Source organism: Neofelis nebulosa, chromosome 10, assembly GCF_028018385.1.
Source record: "Neofelis nebulosa isolate mNeoNeb1 chromosome 10, mNeoNeb1.pri, whole genome shotgun sequence".
Lineage (NCBI taxonomy): Eukaryota > Metazoa > Chordata > Mammalia > Carnivora > Felidae > Neofelis > Neofelis nebulosa.
Genome location: NC_080791.1, coordinates 60,970,101 through 60,995,803, shown reverse-complemented (window position 1 = coordinate 60,995,803; position 25,703 = coordinate 60,970,101). Strand labels below are relative to the sequence as shown.

Here is a 25,703-nt window from a genome sequence, read left to right as displayed (position 1 = left end):
TCCTCTAGATATTGCCCTATTAGAGCTCTTCCTAGTCTTTCTCCAAACTAGACTTGAAGCTTTCTAGCTCGTAGCACAAATGACCTCCTGGGACTTACTTTAATTACCTTATGGTTTTGCATTGCTTATTAGGGTTCATGTATTCTTCTATCAATTCACTTAGTTTACTGGAAACCATCCTCGAGTAACTTCTTAGGTTAAATTAATTACACCTAAGTACTTAGAAAACATTAACCCCTTTGTCTTCTAAACTCTTGTCTAGCTATTGCAATATCTTACCCACATCTAATTATATTTGCTTTGTAGTCAAACATATTATTTTTAGATGTTTGTTTTTTTCTAATATAATTTATCATTCTATCTTTATCATTATTCCTTTAAAATTTCACAATATGTTTAATATGGATTTTTAAAAATCCATAATTAAGTAACCCTTATTCCAGGACCTCCCATTAAAATGATGACATACGAACTCGTAGATTAGATTTTTTGTTTTTTTTAATGTTTTCCACCCTCATATTTTGTTTTTGCTGGAGATTTTCTCATATATTCAATATATACATTGAATCAAAGGCCTTTATATGTACTGCGACATCCTCCCCCTCCCCACCCCAAAATAGATCACAGGGGATGTTGTGTTTCTGTCCTCACATATGTGGATTCAGCAGGATTAGAGGTAGTGATTGCCAAGGCAGTGTAGTCTTTGTTACCATTGCATAGAATTCAAAGTTCTCTCCACTACTTCATTCTTTCCCCATAAGTCTTTAACCTGAGAGCACTCAACCAATAAACTCTGCACACAAATATTCACCTCAGTATTTGATTCAAAGAGAACTCAGCCTATGATACCATCACTAACAAAGACAAATGCAAGTGACATAAGAGGAAAAATTATTTGCAAGCACATCAAAATAGAAGGCTATATTCTTTAATATAGAAAGCACACCCACAAACTAATAACTAAATTTTTTTTTAAAGAGCATACTTGACTGGCTTCTAAAAATAAATCCAAATGCTCTTGAATGAGAAAAGAAGACTAATATTTATTTTATAGGGTACAAAGTGCATTTACCAGCAGTAGCAAAACTGAATCTGAACACTCAATTACAGGCACAAACATAATGACCTCGGAAAACAAAATGTGACACTCTTCCAGAAAAGCCACTTACAGAGTCTCTAAAATTGCAGGTGACATAGGAATCAATTCTGCTTGGAGCAACAGGAGAGGCCTCTTAGGGCCTTAAACATAAATGGCTAATTCATATGCATAATGGGAATTCAGTTGAATGTTCCTTGAGCTAATTCATTTAAGGACTTGTCTGGGGGCTTTTTAACCCTTCTGGGTAATTTCCAGAGTTCTCATCCCCAGAGGCCTTTGTTATGCTAAAAGGGCATCCAGGTAGAAGGACTAGAATCAAACTGTCATGATCAACCCTTGTTGTGTCTATCAAATGGGATTTGGGTGACTTCATCCTGTGTTCATCTCTTTTTTGAACTTAAAGAATATAAATGCAGTGGCCAACACCTTGGTAAGTACCTGAAAACCCTCATGATCTTATCAGTCAGTAACCACAAGATGCATCTCTTATCCCTGGTAAGCTATCATGATTTCACTGTTCAGTGCCTGCTTCAATATCAGGATATAGTCAACACCTGAAGCAGTCCCAATGACTTCACTGAAAATCACTCTACCTTTAACTTAAAGAACATGATAAACAACCTTATTTAAAACTTCCATATAAACAGTAAACTTTATTCTAAATCCATCCTTTAAAGACATTCTGTATCTGTTATTTACACTGCATTTTTTATGTTTTTGCGAAGTACAGAATAGGGTTGGGTAGGCCCTTCTGAGATGAAAACAACATACTAGAAATTTTTCTGTGCAGTGTTTTACTTTCTTGTAGACTCTTTAAAAATGTCACACTTCAAAGCAAATAAAATGGCTCTTCCAGAGACATATAGCACTTTCTAAAGATATATATATATATATTCATTTAGGAGAAGTAGAGGTTGATATTGAAGAATAAATAATGTGCTTGTTGAAAATGTTATTACTCCATTTTTTTGATTTATCAGTAAACAAGTTTTTATTACATTAAGAGAACTTATAAACACGAAGTTATTGATAGGATTCGGTATGGAAAAATTAATAACTCAGATCTCAAAATGCTTAAATTGATTAAAAGATTCAAAATTATTACATGATTACTGTGCAAAACCAGTGCTAAGTTATTGACAACCTATGAAGTTTGGGAGAAAGTTTGCTAGATAATATCTAGGAGAAAATTGAAAAAGCAGAGTCCCCTCTACAGCCCAGGAAGAACTGCCTGCAGCGGGGATGGAGACATTGGCAGGAAGGGTGCTGAAGTAAAGAGGGAAGTAGGTGAGTTCAAAGACAAGCTAGGCAGAAGAGGGACCCTGGGCAGCAAAGCAACATTTCTCAAACGTCTCACTTAGCTCAACAAATGTGATGGTAAACATGCTTTGATGCTATCTGTCCTAAAGGGAATGATCCAATAACTCTGTGTGGTTACATAAACCAAACAAGCAAAACCCTTACACAATCCTTGTTAAAATAAAACTTCAGTTTTCATTAAACATTAATCTTACTCCTTCCAGATTAACGTCAGAAGCAAGTTTGGGGAATCTGAAGACACTAGGTCTAACGGATAGCCCTTCATTGGTTGTTGTGTGATTTGACACAACTGGATTAGTGTCTAGGCAGACAGCTATCACAAACCAGTCACTGAAAGTACAGTTTATTCATTACTTTACTATGAATTTGTATGAGAGTTTGCCAAACTCTAAAGTGAACAATATCCAAACACCTGACAGGTTTTTTACTTTATTAAAAAATGCAAATAATGTATTATATAATGCAAAACTTCCTAGGCATTTCTTTCTAATTGTCTGTCTCCTAGACATCTCATTCTTAAGGGGAATAAATGTCACTAAAATGTTTATAGACAACCCAGAAGTGGAAGTAATTTGGGCAGAGGAAAATAAATACAGGAAGTTGGAGGTGGGGTTCAGTCCAGAAAACTCATTCAGAAGGCAGTGAAAGATCAAGAAGCAACAATAGCCTAGAGAAAACTGAAGGTGGATTACAATGCTTGGCATTTGAGATTATAGGAGAGATGAATTCCAGGGGAAAAAATAGTTAAGAAAAAAGGGAACATGAGCTTTTAAGTATTTTCCATCATGACAACAGAATCATTGTGACAAAACGGTTGAAGATCTATGTAAAAATAAGAATGGAAGTACTAAGAAATGGCCTAAATAGTTCAGATCTGAGAGACATTATCAAATTCCTCATGACAAAAATTGATGATGAAGCCTGCAATTAGCTCTAGTGTATCATTGAATAAATTAATACATTAACTCATTATTTTACAAAAAGCATATGATCAAACAATTCTCAAAACTATTTTTCTTGAACATTAATAGGTTATATTTTTTAAATTGTATTGAAGTTTTGGTGCAGAATTTTATTCAATATGGTATAGTGAGCTAAATTTGGTATGTCAATTTCCATTCTACTCTACACACGTAGTAATAATAAATAAAAGATAAAAATTATAAAGAGATATTGCCATGCTCCTTAGATAGACAAATAGATAGAAAATACATGATAATTGATAGATGTTAAATGATAGATGGATGATGATAGATGATAGAGAGAGAGAGAAAGAGAAATGAGATGCCATGTAAAAATACATAATTTTGTGTTGAAGTTGAATCCAGAAACCAATGTGGCTCCTGGTCTAGAGGCATATTGGTGGTTGGCAGCTCAGCATGTGCATGGGACTCAGCACAACAGTGCTCTGTATTTGACAAGGGACCAGTCTAAGTTACCCTACTTGGGACATGAAGCTGTTAATCCACATGGAGAGTAGAAATAGGTGTTGTCACAGCTCAAATCTATTCCCCATAACAAGCCAGGTCTTGAGATAGTTGAGGGTGGGAGATGGGAAGGGCAAAACCGTCCTCAACTCTCATTTGAAACAGTATCCTTTAACCGTTATAAAAAGACTTAGTACAGTTGACAAACTTAAGGAAGTGAGGAAGAGTCAACTGCTACATCTAAACATGGGGCATGAACAAAATAAATCATCAAACAAACAAGGAAATTTTCACTCAAGGTGCACTTACAAGTAAAATTCTGAAACATGTATGAAGACTAACACTGAAAAAGAAACTCTACAATTTCAATAATAACATTCACTGATGAGAAAAGAAAAACTAAAGCAATTTAAAATGAATTTTGAAGCAGCCATTCTTAAGATCCTCAAAACTTGAAGGTGGCATAATAACAATAAAATGAATGAAAAATTATGGGGGTAGGTAGATATAAATTAAAAATATAAATATGAATTATAAAAGAAAATAGAGTAATTGAAATAAAACTCAATAGTTGGGATACATTTGGGACCAGTAACAAATGAAAACAGAATTAGTAAATAAGAAGTGGTACTAAAGAATTCACCAAAATGCAACAAAAACAAATGAACAGTTTGAAGATATGAAGCAATCTAAATAGGAAGTTAGATTGGGAAGTTTCAACAAGTTCCAACTAGATATATTTTAGTAGGCAATGTTGAAAATTATAATGGCAGAAGATATTCAACGCTGAAAAAATACATGGCTTTTCAGGTTAAGAATACTAAATTACAAGCAAAATAAGTTAATTGCAAATCCCCATCTTGCACTGCAGATAACAGCCTAAAGACTAGAGGAGGTGAAGAAAATCTTAACTAAAAGGAATGAAAGACCATGTGCCAGCAAGACACAGAGACACTTGAGGAAGTCAATTGAAGAGGGTTTACTGAAGGATCTCTTTACAGACGTGTATATATGGCCAAAGGTGCAAAAGAAGATGAGGAGACACTCAGGACTCTATGGTAGGAAGGGAGGAGACAAAAAAAGAATGGCCAGCATAGACAGGCTTATAACAGGCTTCTACAACAAAAATCTGCAGTGTTCCTCTATGTGACTAGTAATCATTATGAAAAATAGAAAAGTAATAGAGAATAAATGATCTTATAAATACTCTTATAAATAATTGCATAAGGATTCTAAAAACATTTTTTTACAAAAGATGTAAGATCTTTGTGGAGAAAATTACCAAATGTTTCTGAAAGACATAAAAGGAAATTAGAAGAAAGGAAAAAAACCCATGTCTACGTTAGAAGACATTGTATAAAAATATATTACTTTATCTCTGAATTTTATGTACATTAATTGAAATTTTAACAGTATGTAAAGTATAATATTTACATTAAAAAGTGAAAGTTTCAAGTTCTCCAGTTGGAATATAATTATCTTAGTTGACCAATCAGCTCTTGTATAGAACTTATTATACCTATTATAACCTCTGTTGTAATGTTCAATTTTGATATAAATTTGTTTTCCTTCTCTCTCAGTTTTTGTTTTTAATGGACATTGATGAATACTTCTCTTCCTAGGTTTCTCCATTTAGGTTTATACCTAAGAATTATGTGCATATCCCTTGGATTCACAATACCTCAATGATTCCAAAATGGTAGAGTCAGGCATCTGAGCCAGTCTATTTGCAGCACTTCAAGAAGTCTCTCCCAAGCTTCTCATCTTGTTTCCCTCATTTACCTGTCATGTTCACCGTCAACAGCTCTGAAACTGAAATTTCTACCTTCTTCCTGATTGGGATCCCAGGGATGGAGCATGCCCACATTTGGGTCTCCATACCTATTTGCCTCATGTACCTCACTGCCATCCTGGGGAACTGTACCATTCTGTTTTTCATAAAAACAGAACCATCTCTGCACGAACCCATGTACTATTTTCTCTCCATGTTGGCTCTCTCTGACCTAGGACTGTCCCTCTCATCTCTCCCTACCATGCTAAGGATATTCTTGTTCAATGCTCCAGGAATTTCCCCTGATGCCTGCTTTGCCCAAGAATTTTTTATTCATGGATTCTCAGCTATGGAGTCATCAGTTCTTCTCATCATGTCCTTTGATCGATTTATTGCCATCTGCAACCCTCTGAGATACACTTCCATCCTGACCAGTGCCAGAGTCACCAAAATTGGACTTGCTTTTTCTTTCAAAAATGTTCTGTTGATCCTCCCTTTCCCTTTGACCCTAAAACATCTAAGATACTGTAAGAAGACCCTCCTTTCCCATTCCTACTGCCTCCATCAGGATGTCATGAAGCTGGCCTGCTCTGACAACAAGGTCAATGTCATCTATGGCTTATTTGTGGCTGTCACAGGCACCCTAGACTTAGGATTTATTTTCATGTCCTATATGATGATACTGAAAGCAGTATTGAGCATAGCATCACAGAAACAAAGGCTCAAGGTCCTCAACACCTGCGTGTCCCACATCTGTGCTGTGCTCATCTTCTATGTTCCCATTTTCTCTCTAACTGTTATCTACCGGTTTGCCAAACACAGCTCCCCAATAGTTAGGATCTTCATGGCTGATGTTTTCCTGTTGGTACCTCCATTGATGAATCCCATTGTATACTGTGTGAAGAGCCAACAGATAAGAAATATGGTTTTAGGGAAGCTGTGTCAGAAACACAGCTGACAGCCATGCTTAACCACAATGAAATCTCAATCAGTGAATGACACAAAACAAACAGAATGAATCAACAAGGAATCACGCCATATATTAATTGCTTTACAATATCATCTTTCCAACATGTTTATTAAGATTGAAGAATCAGCCTTGCAATGTTTTTGGATTCAGATTTAAGAGTAGGGCTCATATATAAATATAAAATTGTATTCTAAGTGTCCACTTTCACCTAACTTGCTTTAACCAGCCTCATGAACACAATATATGCTTGTTAATTTCATCATACTTAAAGTAATATCCTGTATATTCATTTGAGAATTAACAGTATACATTTATATAACAATTGGATAGCAATCAGAAGTGACAGAGGATTGCCTCTTCATTTAAAATAGTGCTCTCCACGGGGCGCCTGGGTGGCGCAGTCGGTTAAGCGTCCGACTTCAGCCAGGTCACGATCTCGCGGTCCGTGAGTTCGAGCCCCGCGTCAGGCTCTGGGCTGATGGCTCGGAGCCTGGAGCCTGTTTCCGATTCTGTGTCTCCCTCTCTCTCTGCCCCTCCCCCGTTCATGCTCTGTCTCTCTCTGTCCCAAAAATAAATAAAAAAATGTTGAAAAAAAAAAATTTTAAATAGTGCTCTCCAGGGGTGCTGGGAGGCTCAGTCGTTTACATGTCCAACTCTTGATCTCAGCTCAGGTCATGATCTTATGGGGTCATGAGTTCAAATCTCACATTGAGCTATGCACTGTCAGTATAGAGCCTGCTTGGGATTCTCTCTCTCTCTCTCTCTCTCTCTCTCTCTCTCCCTCTCTCCCCTTTCCCTGGTATCCCCCCCCCACCAAGAAAAAATCGATAATCTTAAAAAAATAAATAAAATAGTGCTCTCCAATTCATAGTTTTGACTTTTATTAAATATGCCTATGCTTTCAGGAACTAAAATTGAAATGGACAATGATATGAGCACACATAGAACCAATAAAAAAGACAATAAACACATGCAGTGTTACAAAAATATAAGAAGAATTTAATTCATTCACCCATTTCATTTATTTCAGTATTTGCTTCCTGAGCATTAAAAATATCACTGTCTATGTTATACATCATAGAAAGTTTCCTGTCTTCCCGGTTTCTGTGGGAGTTCTAAATGTCATAACTCTTTATAATGTATATGATTTGCCTCTCTCTCAGGCAAAGATATAAACCCTGACTAAGACCAATTTTCAGGGGTGCATGAGTGGCTCAGTCAGTTAAGCATGTGACTCTTGATTTCAGCTCTGACTCTTGATTTTGGCTCAGGTCATGATCCCAACAGTCATGAGATGGAGCCCTGATTGGGGTCCACACTGGACATGGAGCCTGCTTAGGATTCTCTCCCTCTCTCTCTCTGTCCCCCGCTCATGCCCATGCTCTCTCTCTCTCATAAATAAATAAATAAATAAATAAATAAATAAATAAATAAAGCAAGCAAGCAAGCAAGCCAAGGTGCCTGAGTAGCTCAGTTGGGTAAGCGTTGAACTCTTGATTTTGGCTCAGGTGATGATCTCACAGTCATGAGATTGAGCCCCTGCATCAGGTTCTGCTCTGGGCATAGAGCCTGCTTGAGATTCTTCCTCCTCCCTCTGCTCCTCTCTCCTTCTCATGCTCTCTCTCTAAAACTAACTAACTAACTAACTAAATAAATAAATAAATAAATAAATAAAATTTAAAAGGACTAATTTTCAAAAAAGGTAAAAATAATAGCTCTCACAATGGCATAAAATGAACATCCATTAGAGATCTAATTTACCTTATTTTTAATGAAAGAACCAGGCAAATAATACAAACTGTTCAAAGGAGATCCCATATAAAAGATATATTTATAGATAGGAATGTTGACATTATTTGGCAAATGACTACAAATAGTCTCTTTCACTTTGTGAGACATGCTTATTGACCCTCCACCAGTCAGAATTTATTTGCTGGTCTACCTACCTGAATTACTTTGTTGCTGTTAGTATCTACAACTTACAGAGACTTACAGAGTTGGAAAATAGCTCAAAAGTATTGAAAATACCAAGTCCCTGCATATCAAAATCAGATAACCCATAAGAACATGCTATAAAAATGTAGCTTCCCACGGAAGCACATGTTTTCCTGTATAGTCTCCCCCATTTTAAATAAAATATAATTTCAGGGGTGCCTGGGTGGCTCAGTCAGTTAAATCTCTGACTTAGGCTCAGGTCATGATCTCACAGTTTGTGAGTTCAAGGCCTGCATTGGGCTCTGTGCTGACAGCTCAGAGCCTGGAGCCTGCTTCTGATACTGTGTGTTCCCTCTCTGTCTACCCTTCCCTTGCTCACACTCTGTCTTTCTCTCTGTCTCTCAAAAATGAATAAACATTAAAAAATTAAATTAAATTAAATTAAATTAAATATAATTTCAAAGAAAGAGTATTCTTGATTGGGCTTTCATTAGATTTTATCTCATTACTTACACAGATGCAGAAAGAATGATGATATACCAGATGGGCCTTCTTAAGTTTGCAGTGCTAGAGATTTCCATACAGAATCAGATTAGATGTTTAAAAGCTGCTATCATATGCTATATCCAGAATAGGGAGCTATAACCAAGAAGTTGTCTTCACCAAATTACTCCTTCAGGTATGTATACATTTGGGCAGTATTTTCTTTACTCAGATCCCCAAAATGTCCCAGTATCCTGTCCTGTCATGGAAGTGATCTCCCTTACCAGTTTTACTGGCTATGCCTATAAACCAAGTAACAGGGTGATTTATTTGAGAGGGCTTTGTCAGCACAGATTTTATACAGTCAAACTTCGTTCACTAAAAGTCACTAGTCATACTTGATTAAATGAGCAACATTTTCAAATATGACATTCTAGGAAAGGACTTGGTTGCATAACCAATCCTCCAAATCATACCTTGGTGAAAAGAGGACAGGATCTTATTGCACCTATGCAAATACACGTAGTATGAAAAGCAAAGACACTCAGTAAGAGTTCCTGAACACTGAGGATTCAATGAGAATCTGTTATAACTTCAAAATGTTTCATTGCACTTTACAAAAGCAGAGTCTACTAGATTATGATTGGTTGGAAATAGCTTAAGAGAAAGAGAAAAATCCTCCTTATATATTCAGAAAATAGAACAAGATGATAACATCAACAATATTCCAAACAACATATTAGGATGCTACCCATCAGTTCAGCCAGTCCTATGCAATGAACTCTTCTGTTGGATTTGGGTTAGCAGTCTCATGAAATATCGTCTATTGAATGAAAAGAGTTCTGGAAATCACAACTCAACCCGCTGAAAGTTACCTAAGAGTCTGTCCTTTGAAGTTTGAAGTATTGGGTGCAGGCCTTTTCCACAAGCTCTGACTGGGTCCTTTTATATTGAAGATAAAACTCTGGACTGTTGCTAACTGTAGAGCTTTCATGAATGCATCAGAGTCAAACAAAAACTATTGTTTTAAGATATTGATTTTAGGGGCGCCTGGGTGGCTCAGTCGGTTAAGCGTCCGATTTCGGCTCAGGTCACGATCTCACGGCTCGTGAGTTCGAGCCCCGCGTTGGGCTCTGTGCTGACAGCTCAGAGCCTGGAGCCTGTTTCGGATTCTGTGTCTCCCTCTCTCTCTCTGACCCTCCCCCATTCATGCTCTGTCTCTCTCTGTCTCAAAAGTAAATAGACGTTAAAAAAATTTTTTTAAAAATTTAAAAAAGTTAAAAAAAGATATTGATTTTAAGCTAATGGAAGAGTGTTACGTTTATCTTAAAATGTTCATTGTTAATTTTACTTACACCATTCAAATATAAAAAGTCTAATGAGAGCTCATAGTACATATAATGCAACTGACAATTTCACTTTTACAGTGAAAACAATACTCATACATAACATAATAATCATAGGAACTAATACACATACTATACGAAGAAAATGCAAAGACTATACCATGAATATCAAGTAAAGAGATTCAGTGACTCTAGAGTAGGCCTAGAAATCTCTATGTTTATAAAATTCCACAGTGAAGTCTGAATGCAGTTGCAAACTACCATATTTGAAAATACTAGATGCAAATTTAATGTTCAAAACCTTGTCAGTTTGTAGAAGGAAACACACATAAGTTTAAGGGGGTAAAGTGTAGTGAAGGAGGCAGACACATACAGGCATAGTTATCAGACACTGTGAAACTGTTCTAAGAGTATTCACATGATGCTCTTTATCTTTGAAGCCAGGAGCATATTCTGCCAGAGGGGGCAGAGGAGGCTTAAGGGGTGTTTTGCTAAAAGGATTAGTTCATCTCATTTACAGGGGGTTGGATGACTCTCCTGGGTTCTTGAGGTTTCACCTCCAGGGAGTTTTCTTTTTCTCTGGGTACAGCCTGCTGAGCTGGAATCCCCAACGCTTTCTGGGCAAATAGGAAAGCAGCAGGGAGGCAGGACTAGACTCTGCAGGTCAGGATGGACTGTTGTGCCTACATAGCAGTGAAATTCTGGTGACTGCATGCCACCTCCATTTCCTCTTTACTCTGCCATGTGGGTACAACCACTTACCAACTTACTGGTAAGTTTCCAAATGTTCATAGCTGCCACTTGCCTTTGTACCAGCTCAAGCAAAAATTTCACACGGTATCTGGCTGGCTGTGGTTTCCAAGTGATTAGGATGGACGCCATTACCCTAACCCTCTAAAAAGTCCAACAATTCTGTAAATGCATGGTAGAAGTCCAGAGTCCTGCTAAATGATAGCAACCAGTCAAGTCTAGGCCAGAATCACTAACCTGGCACAGAGAGAAATTCAGAGACAGGTACTGGAACCTGGCTGGCTGTGGGGTGACATGTTTGCTGAATGGTAGAGTTATTGCCTCACAGGTTAGTATAGGTGTTTCTGGGTGCAGACATGCAAAACTACTGAGTTTGCAGGGGCATCAGTGAGAAGGCTATAGGGACCACTAAGAGTTACTTGCTCTATTGTCTGTCCTAACTCAGCATGCTTCTTTATAGGTTTAAATATCTCTTTACATTTTCTCTCTATATATGAACAGAAAGGAACTGTACAATTCTAACAAAAAACTATGAGTTCACAGATTTTTAAGCAATGGTGTGAAGGTGGGTTTTGTATAAAATTCATTTTATGATTTAATTTATACATATAATTACATTTATAAATTTAATTTATACATACCTCTGCATTGAGGGTATAACTTTTCATTAATTTAGTGCACATCAAAACGGTATCTGCTTATATGAGATTCTATGAAGCCAGAGGGAAGACAAAGAGCAGCAGTGACCTCACAGACAGCACAACCCCAGATGACAAAAACTTACCAACTAAGTTTCCTTCGAAGACATTTATTGTTGTAGCTCTTTTTTGATTGAGCTCTATAATGTGTTTTGAGATAACTTTTGCATAAAATGTGACATACAGGTCTACCTTCATCCTTTTAGATATGGATGTTAACCCTTGCTAGCCCCATTTTTTGAAAGAAAACTGTTTTTAAAATTAATATTCATTTATAACTATAAATGCAATTGTACTAAGTGACATCCTTCTTTGATCCTATATTTCTCCAAACAGGTTTCAAACTTAAAGGCATGACAATCCTTAAAAAGATGGCTATAGAAGCTGTGAAATTTACTGCTTCCTTCTTGTATAATGAGATTAGGAAAAGCATTTAAAATATTTGAAATATCTATCTGCTAGCAATTACTGCATATTAATCTATATTCATGTTTCTTTTCATATCCTATCTATATGAGTCCTGCTATTACTCCTACAAGTATATTATAAAATATGTTGTTTTAGTCCAAGAATTCTTATACAAAGAAAAAAAAAGTGCAATCCTAAGATTTCACACCAACATTTTAAAGCATACGCTAACCTATTTAGGCCATTTCAGGAAGTTTCTTCTGAGATTCATATTATGAGCCCCTCACGTTCCTGCAATGTCAGTCTTGAACACCTCTGAAATGGAAATCTCTACCTTCTTCCTCATTGGGATCCCAGGCATGGAGCATGCTCACATTTGGGTCTTGATCCCTATTTGCCTCATGTACCTCCTTGCCATCCTGGGGAACTGCACTATCCTCTTTTTCATAAAAACAGAGACCTCTCTGCATGCTCCAATGTATTATTTTCTCTCCATGCTGGCCTTTTCTGACCTGGGACTTTCCATCTCCTCCCTTCCAACCATGCTGAGAATCTTCTTGTTCAATGCCACTGGAATTTCCCCCAATGGCTGCTTTGCCCAAGAGTTTTTCATTCATGGATTCTCAGCTATAGAGTCATCAGTTCTTCTTATCATGTCCATAGATCACTTCATAGCCATCTACAGCTCTCTGAGATACACCTCCATCCTGACCAGTGCCAGAGTCTTTAAAATCGGCCTCATATTTGCTGCATTATGTATCATGTTTGCCCTCCCTTTCCCCTTTATTCTGAAGAGGCTGAAATTCTGTAGGAAAAGCCTTCTATCCCACTCCTACTGACTCCACCTGGATGTCATGAAGCTGGCCTGTTCTGACAACAGGGTCAATGTTATCTACGGACTCTTTGTGGCTCTTACATCCTTATTGTACTTGGGGTGCATTTCTGTGTCTTACATGTTGATCTTGAAACTTATTCTAGGCATTGCCTCACACAAGGGCCACCTCAAGGTCCTCAACACCTGCATCTCCCACATCTGTGCTGTGTTCATCTTCTATGTGCCTATCGTCACCTTGGCTGCCCTTCATCGCTTTGCCAAAAAATGTTTCCCCAGTCATTAGAGCCATTATAGCTGATATTTTCCTTCTGGTACCCTCTAATGAATTCCACTGTGTACTCAGTGATGAGTCAGCAGATTAGAAATCGGATCCTGGCAAAACTATGTGATAACAAGGTTGATGAGCATTGTCAGCCACAATGAAAACTCAACTCAGCAATTTCTGAACAATTGTAGGAACCTGAAGATAGTAATGACAGAATAGAGACTGAACGCAAAGCTACACTGCATATACTAAGTAGGCCCTCAAATGTCAAGTTATCGATTGAATTAAGCAGCAACAAAATCTAGATAAGATGTCTTAGGCGTTAGGCGTGGGGTTATAGTCTTCTTATATCTAATCGTCCCACCTCTTTTCTGTTATTTTTCTGTATTGTTATTTCTCTATGAAACCACCTATCTATCAACCTTAATAGCAGTGCAGTCCTAATTAGGACTTAAAAGATTTTTAAAATATGATTCTAAACAAAAATAGAAAAAAAAATAACATGTCTGTGGCTTTAATTATCACAGGCATAATCAGCAGTGACTAAAATGTGCTGGAAGATTAAGCTCACACACTTACCCACAAAAGAATCAGCAAGTTCTGAATATCTAGTGTGTATGCGTTTGTGTGTGTGTGTGTGTGTGTGTGTGTGTGTGATCAGCAATTCATATAATCTATTAAAAATTCTCTGCCCTATAGGACTGTGAGATGTGTTTGGAGAGGTAAGGCTCACATACATAAAATAATTTAAATTAAATTCAAAACATAGATAAGCAGATATTTCACTTATTTATATTTTCAATAGTTTGCAATAGACTCCACAAATGACCTCCTTTAAGTGTATATTGGTTAACTATGCTTTACCTAAGTCTGCACAACATTCTTTGTTTACTACTGTTATGATACTAAACAATAGTACTTTTAAATTTTAAATTTAAATCTAAATTTTTAAACAGTATTTTAAATTTATTTTAAATTGTCTATATTTTTAATCAATGTATGAGTGACTTAAGAAGCAGAGTTTCATGAGGTGCCTGGGTGGTGCAGTTGGATGGGCATCTGACTTCAGTTCAGGTCATGATCTCACGGTTCCTGAGTTCAAGCCCCGTGTCTCGTGAGTTCCAGCCCCGTGTCAGGCTCTGTGCTGACAGCTCAGAGCCTGGAGCCTGCTTCAGATTCTGTGTCTCCCTCTCTCTGTACCCCTCCCCCACTCACATTCTGTCTCTCTCTCTCAAAAATAAAGATTAAAAACAATTTTTTAAATAAATAAAAAAAAAAGAAGCAGAGTTTTACTTCTGTCTTTGTCAATACCCAGCAAAGGACCTGGAATATCCTAGTTGTTTGTGTGTTTATTAAACATTTTATGTTAAGAGCAAATTTTCTATTTGACAAAGCCCTGCTATGGGATCTAGATGATTTTTCTGTACCTGTAGAAGAGGGAGTGGATTTATAGCCTTAGAAATCACTTTAATAAGAGCTGTATGATAAATCACTAAAATACAAGTATAAATATTTTTATGTCTATCAGCGTTCTTATTTGGAAGTGTGCTTTCACCATTTCCCTTGATTAAGAGAATAAAATAGTTCTAAGTGTTTATGAAGGATGTGCATGCTTGCTCTAGAGGTTCTAGGAAAAGCAGTCTCCTCTCAGATAGCTTGGGAACACTGGTAGCCTTAAGGGGACTAAATCTACACATCCTTTAATGAAAAAGATACAGTTGAATTACTGTTCTGTTAATATACAGAAGAACAACAAATAAGTACATGCAAATACATGTAAATATTTACATACAGAGATACCTGTACATGTGGTTGTAAAGCCTAAACAGGTGGATTTGGCCATCCTTAGATGATTAGGTCAAATGTGAATATGTGCCTTTCATAACTGTATCACTGTGAAAAACCATCAAAACTGCTGTACTTTTCCATTTTTACTGTATTTCATTTGCAATCTACTTTTCATAAACTTTGTAATACTTAAAAAATAACATGGTTCTAATCAATTTTGCAAATATGAATAAAATGTATGATAGTAAATCCAAAGAATCAAATTAAACTATGTCTGGGGAACCCTGTTAATGTGGAACTCACTTATTCTACAAATTAACTAACTGGGACAGAAAGGAAAATAAAAGCTATGTAAATAGTACTTAGACATCATTTTTAAAATGGAGTAATCTGGGTATCATAATCCCAGATTTCAAAATATACTACAAAGTGGTAGTTATCAAAACAGTATGGTACTAGCACAAAAATAGACCCATAGATCAAAGTAACAAAACAAAGAGCCCAGAAATACAACCATACTTACGGGGTCAATTAATACCATAATGAAAGCAAAAATGTACAATGAAAAAAGATAATCTCTTTAACAAATGGGTATTGGGAAAACTGGACAACGATATGAAAAAGAATGTAACTGGCTGCTTTCTTACACCATACACAAAAATAAACTCAAAATGGATTAAGGGTCTAAATGTGAGACATGAAACCGAAAAAACTCCTATGAGAAAACATAGGCAGTAATTTCTTTGACATCATCTATAGAAACATTTTTCTACATATGTATCCTCATGGCAAAGGAAACAAAAGCAAAATTAAACCGTTAGACCCTAATCCAAAATAAAAAGCTTTTGCACAGTAAAGAAAACTATCAATAAAAAAAAGGAAATGTACTGAATGGGAGAAGATATTTGCAAATGATATGTATTATAAGGGTTTAATAGACAAAACAGATAAAGAACTTATAGAACCCAACACATAAAAACAAATGATCTGATTAAAAATGACCAGAGGGGGGCGCCTGGGTGGCGCAGTCGGTTGGGCGTCCGACTTCAGCCAGGTCACAATCTCGCAGTCCGTGAGTTCGAGCCCCACCTCAGGCTCTGGGCTGATGGCTCAGAGCCTGGAGCCTGTTTCCGATTCTGTGTCTCCCTCTCTCTCTGCCCCTCCCCCGTTCATGCTCTGTCTCTTTCTGTCCCAAAAATAAATAAATGTTGGAAAAAAAAAAAAATTAAAAAAAAAAAAAAAATGACCAGAGGAGGGGCGCCTGGGTGGCTCAGTGGGTTAAGGGCCCGACTTCAGCTCAGGTCACGATCTCGCCCCGCGTCAGGCTCTGGGCTGATGGCTCAGAGCCTGGAGGCTGCTTCCGATTCTGTGTCTCCCTCTCTCTCTGCCCCTCCCCCATTCATGCTCTGTCTCTCTCTGTCTCAAAAATAAATAAACGTTAAAAAAAAAAATGACCAGAGGACCTGAAAAGACATTTTCCAAAAAAGGCATACAAATGGCCAACAGACATGTGAAAAGATGCTCAACATTACTAATCATCTGGGAAAGGCAAATCACAATTACCACGAGCCTTTACCTTATATCCACCAGAACAGCTAAAATCAAAAAGGCAAGTAATAACAAATGTTAGCAAGGATGCGGAGAAAAAAGAACCCCTGTGCAGTGTTGGTGGGGATGTAAATTGGTTACAGCCACTGTGGAAAAAAAAGTATGAAGGTTCCTAAAAAAATTAAAAATAGAATTACCATATATAATCCAGTAATTTCGCTGCTGCATATTTACCCGAAATAAACAAAAACACTAATTTGAAAAGAGATATGCACCCCTATATTTATTGCAACATTATTTGTAATAGCAAAGATAGGGAAGCAATCCAACTGTCCATTAATAGGTCAATGATAAAGAAAAAAATATATATATATGTATGTATGTATACAAAAGAATATTACTCAGCTGTAAAAAGAATGAGATCTTGTTATTTGTAGCAAGGTATAATGCTAAGTGAAATAAAAAGTCAGTCAGGTAAAGACAAACACTCATATATGGAATTTAAGAAACAAAACAAACGACCAAACATTAAAGAGGAGATAAAAACAAACCCAGATTCTTAAATACACAGAACAAACTGGTCACTACCAGAGGAAACAGGAATAAGTGAAATAGGTAAAGGGGATTAAAAGTACACTTATCTTGATGAGCACTTTCTTTAGAATTTAATTTTTAAGGGGCACCTGGGTGGGTCAGTCAGTTGAGCACCTGGCTTTTGATTTTGGCCCATGTCATAATCCCAGGGTTGTGGATGGAGCCCCCTGTGTCCGGGTCTGTGCTGAGTGTAGAGCCTGCTTAAGATTCTCACTCTCTCTCTCTCTCTCTCTCTCTCTCTCTCTCACCCTAAAATAATGTTTTTAAAGTGTTGAAAAAATAATTTAATTTTTAAAATGGAGTAATATCAAATATATATAAGATCTCATCAGATCTATAGGATCTCACTAAAAGTTCCCTGCTGAATTTAAACCTAATTCTAATATAAACAAATACATTAATCCACACTCAACTCTGAAAATCAAAAAGCTTGCTTTAGTGAGGTACACACTCCAATACAAGTGACAACAAACCAGACAATATTATCTCAAAAACAAAACATTTAGATATTAAAATGGCTCATGGATATGGAGTAAAAGTTATAGGAACCTGCAAGGGGGGTGGCTACAGCATACTTCAGTGCAGGAAAGAGGTCATTAGCACCAACTGTCTTCACCTCTCTTTTCTACTTTGTCAGTATTCTGAATGAAGCTAACCCACATGGTATGGTAAGTGGTCACAAGCTGGATAAACAAGCAGTGGGGACACTTCTTACATCTTATCTAATAGAGGAGAGAGAACTCATATTATCATCTCCACTTAGAGATCTAGGGAAGGGGTTGAATACTGCTTTCTTAATATCCTAAAGAGAATGGACACTATATCCACGGAGACAAGTTTAATGCCGATGGCAAAATTAGTCATGTACAAAATTAGTCCTATGCCACTACCTCAAACATTGTGATTGCAAATATAAAGTAAGGATTTCTCTTTCTAGAAAAGTTGCTGAAATGGGCTGGAATAAACCAAACAAAAACAAATAAATGAAAATGATAGCAAACAAACCCAGTACATGTCTACTAGAACTGCCAAAGTTGGCAGAATGATATCAGTGAGAAATAATATGTCAAAACCATTACTTAAGGAAAATGATTATTAAAATATACATGAGAAATGAGCTCATATGATGGCCTATAGGGATTGTAGGGGTAGTTCCCAGAAAATACAAACATCATTACACGAGTAATTACAAACCAATGTATTTAGTAATAATCGTGAATCTTAATGGAAAAATAGTCATCTCTGGAATCTTATGCTTAAGAATAGAGACAGGCATCCAGGTGCATGTTATCTTTTTTAATTTTTTTTAATGTTTATTTATCCTTGACAGAGAGAGAGAGAGAGAGAGAGAGAGAGAGAGACAGAACGTGAGTGGGGAGGGGCAGAGAGAGAGGGAGACACAGAATCCGGAGCAGGCGCCAGGCTCTGAGCTTGTCAGCACAGAGCCCGATGTGGGGCTCGAATCCATGAGCTGTGAGATCATGACCTGAGCCAAAGCCGGAGGCTCAACCCACTGAGTCACCCAGGTGCCCCTAGCTGTATGTTATCTTCACTGACAGCACCTATCCAAGAGTCATGAAACCCTCTTCCTGAATATAACTGAAGTTACATCTTTGTTTTTAACTGTTCTTTTCTAATAAATGAACTTTACCTATATGTTTCCATTGAGGGATTGCTTAAGCTGTCCCATCTGTTTGACATGCATATTTTTATTAACATTTGGTGCATAGAGCCAAGAAACTTCAATTAATCTGTAATGTCTTTTTATTATTAAAAAATGCTTCAAACTTATATGATCAAATGTTAATAATTATGATATATATGCATAATTAATCCTATTGCCTATTAATATTCTATCTTTGAATAATTATATGCGGATAAAACTTTCAAAATAAGATTATATAAATTATGTATGCAAAAATATAAATAATGCCAGCTTACACAGTAAAAGTCCATATGAACAGATGTTAGATTTACCACAATCTATCCTTTTACTTCATAGCAAGCATAGCCAAATGGGAAAGATGCTAAAGACAACGAAGTTAAAAACAGTATATGATTTAAGATGCCATGTTTTACAATGCAATTCATTCATTAATTGATTCAACAAACATCTACTAAGCTACACATGCCTTTCAACATGCTAGGGACTGGACATATCAAAATAACAATAACAGATGTGATAACTTCTCTGTTGTAGCTTATTAATATTACCATAGAACAAATGGAATCAGTCTCCAAAGTTGGGCAATAAGCCAATAAACATATAACACCATTATTGCAGTTGTGACACACACAATAATAATAAAAACCCAGATGCACTCTGCCATCTCCTTTATGAGAAGGAACTGGAAAGTTGAGATACAAAGCAAGAGTTGAAGATGGAGAATTCCTGACAATATAGCCAAAGGAACTTTCATCCTCTGAGGAGGATGAAAACAATAGGACCTGTGTAAAATAAAGTGACTTTCAAAAAGTTAAAGAGAGGTTATTGTAGAGGGTTATGGTAATACTTTGTTATACTTCCTCTCTTTGATCTACTCAATATTAGCTCTCATCCAAGACTCTGTATTAATGGAGGTGAGTATATATATATATATATATATATATATATATATATATATATGCATTTTTTGCTTCAAGAGAATTTTCTCTGGAATCCTTAAGTATTTTCTTTGTTGAAAGGTCAACAAATGTGAGGTTACATGTTCCATATAATCCCTAGAATTAACTAATAGGCAGTTTAGAGTGAAGAAAATACTATAGAATTCTACCATCCATTTGATCCATAACTCCATAAATATTGATTGGCCATCCCCATTGCATGAAATATGCTTAGTTATCTGGAATCCAGAAGACCTGAGTTCCTACCTTACCTCTACTGTACAATGATCTTGGAGAGACTACTTGACCTCCTTGAGAACATTTTCTTCATCAGTAAAATGAAGATAATAAGTGTACTTGTCATATTTAAAAGATCCAAGGACTCAAAATCATCATCAATAATGAATGAAAATAAGTGGAACAATTTAAATTCTCAACAAATGTTGGCTATTGCTATGAACAAAATGTGAGTGAGAAGAGGTTAAAGGGCTCAGATTTGGGGTTTGTTAAATATTAAGCATAAAGTCTTCTTATAGAGATAGCTCCCTAAGAAGAGATCAGAATTGGAAAAGGAGACAATGAAGTCTATTGGATAAGTTGATTTTAAGGGATATTTAGTTAGTGATGTCTAGGAGTAAGGATCTAGAAGGATGGATACAGGCTCTGGAGTTAACCAGAAGGCTAAAAATGTATATCATAAGGTGTTTGTCCTACATCACTTCCTTGAATGCACTGATTGAACTCACAGCATTTCTGCTTTGACACTTTTCAGAACAAAGGAGTAATATCTGAGCCAAAAACCCAACGGAAGTGTCAGAGGCTTTTCACAGGATTTACCAGGTCTTTACCACTCCTGGTTATTAAAGGCCTCTCTCCAAACAAAATGGCCCTTAATTCAAAGTCTAGATACTTATTTCACTTCTTTGGTATTAACCATCTCTGTGGATTTATTGCATCTGCACAAGTTTATTCTTATTCTCAGAAAAGACTTGTCCTGGTTGGAATTCCCCAAGGGTTCAGTGCCCCTTGGGCAGGTACAAGACTGAGAAAGAGAAAAAGAGGCAAGCCTTTATATATAAGGAAGTGCCTTGGGTAACTTCTGGACTTTGTTGGAATCCTTCAGCTACTCTCAGAAGTGTTCTCCAAAATGTCCGCTTTTTGGTAAGTACTAAGATATCCTCATCTATTTTGTTTTCACTTTTTTTTTTTTTTTTGGCAATCAACCACATACAACTTCATATACAAAAGGAAGAAGACTCCAAAGGCCATATCTCTGGGAAAATTGTCCCTTGGAGACTATGTAAATAGGAAATCATTCTTCAACAGAATTCAGATTCTCTTAAATTGTGATACTATATCATTATTATCATTCTTCTGTCAACACTACACAAGTGGTCACAAATTCCCGGTCAGGAAAACATGAGACATAATACGTCAGTAATCTCTGCAGTAACTGCCCTTACAAATATATACAGGATTTGGAAACAGTGGGAATTTTTAAAAGCATTTTTAAATAACCAACAATTTTCAGATGGCAGGGAATAGAACTAAGGGTAGTTTGTGAAAGAATACTTTTGTGGAATAGGTAGGAAAAAACTGGGTTGTGAGATTCTTTTGCCTTCATAGTGTCATTTTAGAAATCATATATTTTACCCAACTTCTTACCTGTAATGTGAAAGCAAGAAATAGGGAATTCCACATTACTTGACTAGAGTTTACTAATATTTTAAAGGGAAAATTAAATTAAATTAATATCTGAATACAAAATGAATTTCTAGTTTTTCTATAGGAAAAATATGGCCAAAAGAAATTTTCTTCATGTATTCTACAGGCAGATTTTAGTCTAAATTGGCATCCACTTCTCACTATATGATAGTCACATAAATATTGTATTCTTCCAAAAGAGAGCTTAAAAAGAGCCAGAAATTTCAACAACTGCATTTTTTTCTAGCAAATTTCCAGATATTCATATTTTACCAACTAAAGAATCTTTGTTTCATTGCAGAGTCCTTTAAATGTATGATGTCCATTATTAATACATCGGATGTTGAAATCACCACCTTCTTCTTGGTTGGGATGCCAGGGCTGGAATATGCACACATCTGGATCTCTATCCCCATATGTAGCATGTATATTTTTGCTATTCTGGGAAACTGCACCATCCTTTTGGTCATCAAGACAGAGCCCTCTTTGCATGAGCCCATGTACTACTTCCTTTCCATGTTAGCCATGTCTGACATGGGCCTGTCCTTCTCTTCTCTACCCACCATGTGGAGGATCTTCTTATTCAATGCCCCTGAAATTTCTGCCAATGCCTGCTTTGCCCAAGAATTCTTCATCCATGGATTTGCAGCAGTGGAATCTTCAGTGCTCTTGATCATGTCGTTTGACCGCTTCCTAGCCATCCACAGCCCTCTGAGATACAGCTCCATTCTTACTCCTATCAGAGTTGTCAAAATAGGAATAGTGATATCCCTTAAGAGTGTCCTCCTAGTGCTACCCTTCCCCTTCACTTTGAGAAGTTTGAAATATTGTAATAAAAGCCAATTATCCCATTCCTACTGTCTCCACCAGGATGTCATGAAGTTGGCCTGCTCTGACAACCGAATTGATGTCATATATGGCTTTTTTGGAGTACTGTGGGTTATGGTAGACTTTATGCTTATTGCTGTGTCTTACTTCCTGATCCTCAAGACTGTACTGGGAATTGCATCCCGAAAGGAGCAGCTCAAGGCCCTCAATACTTGTGTTTCACACATCTGTGCAGTGATCATCTTCTATCTGCCCATCATTAACCTTTCCATTGTCCATCGGTTTGTCCGACATGTCTCACCTCTCTTCAATGTTCTCATGGCAAATGTTCTTTTACTTGTGCCTCCAATGATGAATCCCATTGTGTACTGTGTGAAAACGAGACAGATTAGAGTAAGAGTTGTAGCAAAATTATGTCAGAAGCAGATGTAACAATCAGACAATGTAGGATGCATACTGGGGAAATTTCTTATATAAGAGATCAAGGTCAGTTTGTGAAAAGGCTAATATTTGCCACAAATAATCATCAATACACTTTTCTTGTTTTATCAGCAGATTTATTTTATTCAAACTGGATACTGAACATGAACATAAAACAGGAAACAAGAAGTATATCCTGGGACTCTATCCCAGTTAACACAATAATAATAGATACTTTATGATGTCACCTCTGATAAAAACAACAAATTTCAACAATATAGTGAAATGGTAGTGTCTGTCTACCAGGAGTGTACTCCTCATCCCTGCGTTCAATCTATTTATATTAAGTTCTTAGTTCTTTCGATTCTAGCCTCAAATTATATCTTAATTTTCTCACCTCATTGTTTTACTCATCCTAGCACCTCACTAGCATCTCTTTAGTAAAATACTGCAAGAAACTATTTAGTTTCTAAATGTTTACTTTTGCTGCTTTCTAACTGATCATCTGTGCGAGTTATTTTTTTAAAAAGAAGTATAGAATGAAGTAATGTGTATTTTAAATATGAACTTGAATTTCTTTGGGACTATAATTAATATTTTAAATAATTAAATCAATAAAGTACATAATATAAAACAATACATGCTCTAGACCGTCTCTGTCTCTCCAACATTGTCGGATAATCAAACTACAACCAAACTGGCCTTCTGAAAATTTGTTTCATTTACAAATTTTTCTATTTCTTGTAAGTTTTCATTATCTGTCCGCTTTTCTTAGACTGCTCTTGACTTAAATTTCATATAACTCATTTCTATTCACTTTTTTTTATAATTTCCTCATAGATTATCTATACCCTCAATTCAAAGTATGACCCTCTCTTTATGAAATTGTTTTTTTATTCTTTATACATTATACTCATTATATGATTTGCAATGAGTTTTCTTTTTTCTTCTTCCAAAAAAAGAGTCTGTCATCAGTGAAGGAAGAACCATATCTATTTTCTTTATGTCTTTGTGTCTAATACGTAGGATATTTCTGGCACAGAATAGATCTCTGATAAATAACTATTAACAAATGAATGTGGAAATGAGGCCATGTTTTATAACGGGAAATTGTTTGTTAAAGAGTTCAAAAGTACTCCAAGATTGGACAAAACTTTCTTAAGTTGTTTATTGCAAAAGTACGCATGTTACAGATGCTCACAGATTTTGAAAGTAGGAATAAATTATATGGGATTAGGGAGGAATTTTTGCCTTAGGTTTGGTGGGTGATGAATGGTTCAAATTCTCTTCCTAATACAACCTAAAAACCTTGTGGATTATAGAAAAGTTTCTTACATTTTCTTATGCCCACTCATTGACCCAAGTCCTCACCACAAACCAGTTACAATCTCTTGCAAATTTATCCTCAGGTGAATCAAGAGACAGTTTCCAGCAGTGTCATATGCTTAAGAATAATACTCAGCCTGTAAGGAGATAGTATCTTGCAACTAATGAAAAGCTTTCACAGATACATGCATTGCATTTGAAATGCTAATATATGTAAAATTTACCTCTAGGCACACTTTCTACTTTGATTCTCATGTATCCAATTTTATTTATCATTCTTTCTATTTTTTCAGTTGTTGAAGAGATTGAAGCTCTGAGAAATTGTCTTACTGAATTCGCAAAGACAGAAAGTCAAAAGTTGGGAGTGACACCTCATCTTTTATACCCCAGGATAGTACCATTGGGCTACATTTTAGCCTTCACATTCAGCATTGCATCTGTCTCCATAATTCTATCATCAGATCAGGGTGCTATGTGCTTCTGTGCCTTGCATAATTTTCCCATAACCTTACAGATGTAGCCATGGGCACTGAGGGCTGTAGCACAACAAAGCACAAGTTAGACATACTTTATTAATTATAAGAAATGGAAGCTCATATTTTTCCAGTGTGAAGATAGGCATCACAAAGTGAAGGCTTCAACAGTGTCTATTAATAAGAGGAGGGATAATAACATGGATTTGAGAGGTATTAAATTCTCATGGGTTACTGTACAGCGATGTCACACTCTGCACTCTCGAAACAATCTCAGGTTGTGTCTGTCCTCCTCAATAAACTAAAACAAAAGGAAGATGAAGCTACAAAATGCCAGTAGGGATGGGGGACTTTACAGTCACCATGATTATTTCCACATGTTCCTGGAGGAATGAAAGCCGAACTCTGGGCCTCCTAAAACAATGGTACCCAACTGGGAACAATTTAGCTACCAGGAGACATTTGGCAATATCTGGAAACAATTTTGGTTTTTGTAACCTGGGAGGGAGGTATGTTATCAACATCAACTGGGTAAAGGCTAGGGATGCTGCCAGAGCATCTTACATGACACACTCTGCATGCACAGTACACTCTACAAAAAATAACCATCCAGCCCAAATATCATAATTAGAACCCTAGTCTAAATGTAATTGTCAAACTAAATAGTTAATCCCATGGTTATCCAGATTGCCTTGAGTTAGGCTATAGCTGGGGATAATCTGATGTCGGGGAAGTCCCTCAGAAAGGCATTCAGTGGAAGACTGATAGAAACCTTCTGGGAAAGTAAAAGAATTCACTAATAAGATATTAACAATACTTAATCACAAATGAAAAACAGCAAAGACATACGGAATGCATATAAATCTGATCACAATAGTTTAAACAGGATTTAGAAAATATGTATTACAGATTACCAACAAATGGCTTAGCCTACATTTATTAAAAATAAAAAAGAAAGAGAGAAAATAAAAAGTTAACAAATCATTAGGAAATGACAAATAATCCAATAGAAAATGGACAAACAGAGTAGAAGACCTTGGAGGCCATATTCAAATTTAACAGCTATACACATCAATTCTTGTTCTTGGTTCAGTTGCTAGCATATCCTGGT

At 36.4% G+C, this 25,703-nt stretch overlaps 2 protein-coding genes and 1 pseudogene across 2 annotated transcripts; all 3 read left to right on the top strand.

Moving 5' to 3' along the window:
• The first annotated feature begins 5,633 nt into the window (after positions 1–5,633).
• On the top strand, positions 5,634–6,575 carry LOC131488601 (olfactory receptor 51A4-like). The gene has a single exon (XM_058690461.1). The coding sequence runs from the start codon at positions 5,634–5,636 to the stop codon at positions 6,573–6,575; it is 942 nt and encodes a 313-aa protein (XP_058546444.1).
• A 5,928-nt stretch (positions 6,576–12,503) lies between these two features.
• Positions 12,504–13,404, top strand: LOC131488600 (olfactory receptor 51A7-like; annotated as a pseudogene).
• An 8,456-nt stretch (positions 13,405–21,860) lies between these two features.
• On the top strand, positions 21,861–22,805 carry LOC131487341 (olfactory receptor 51A4). The gene has a single exon (XM_058687973.1). The coding sequence runs from the start codon at positions 21,861–21,863 to the stop codon at positions 22,803–22,805; it is 945 nt and encodes a 314-aa protein (XP_058543956.1).
• Positions 22,806–25,703: the final 2,898 nt, after the last annotated feature.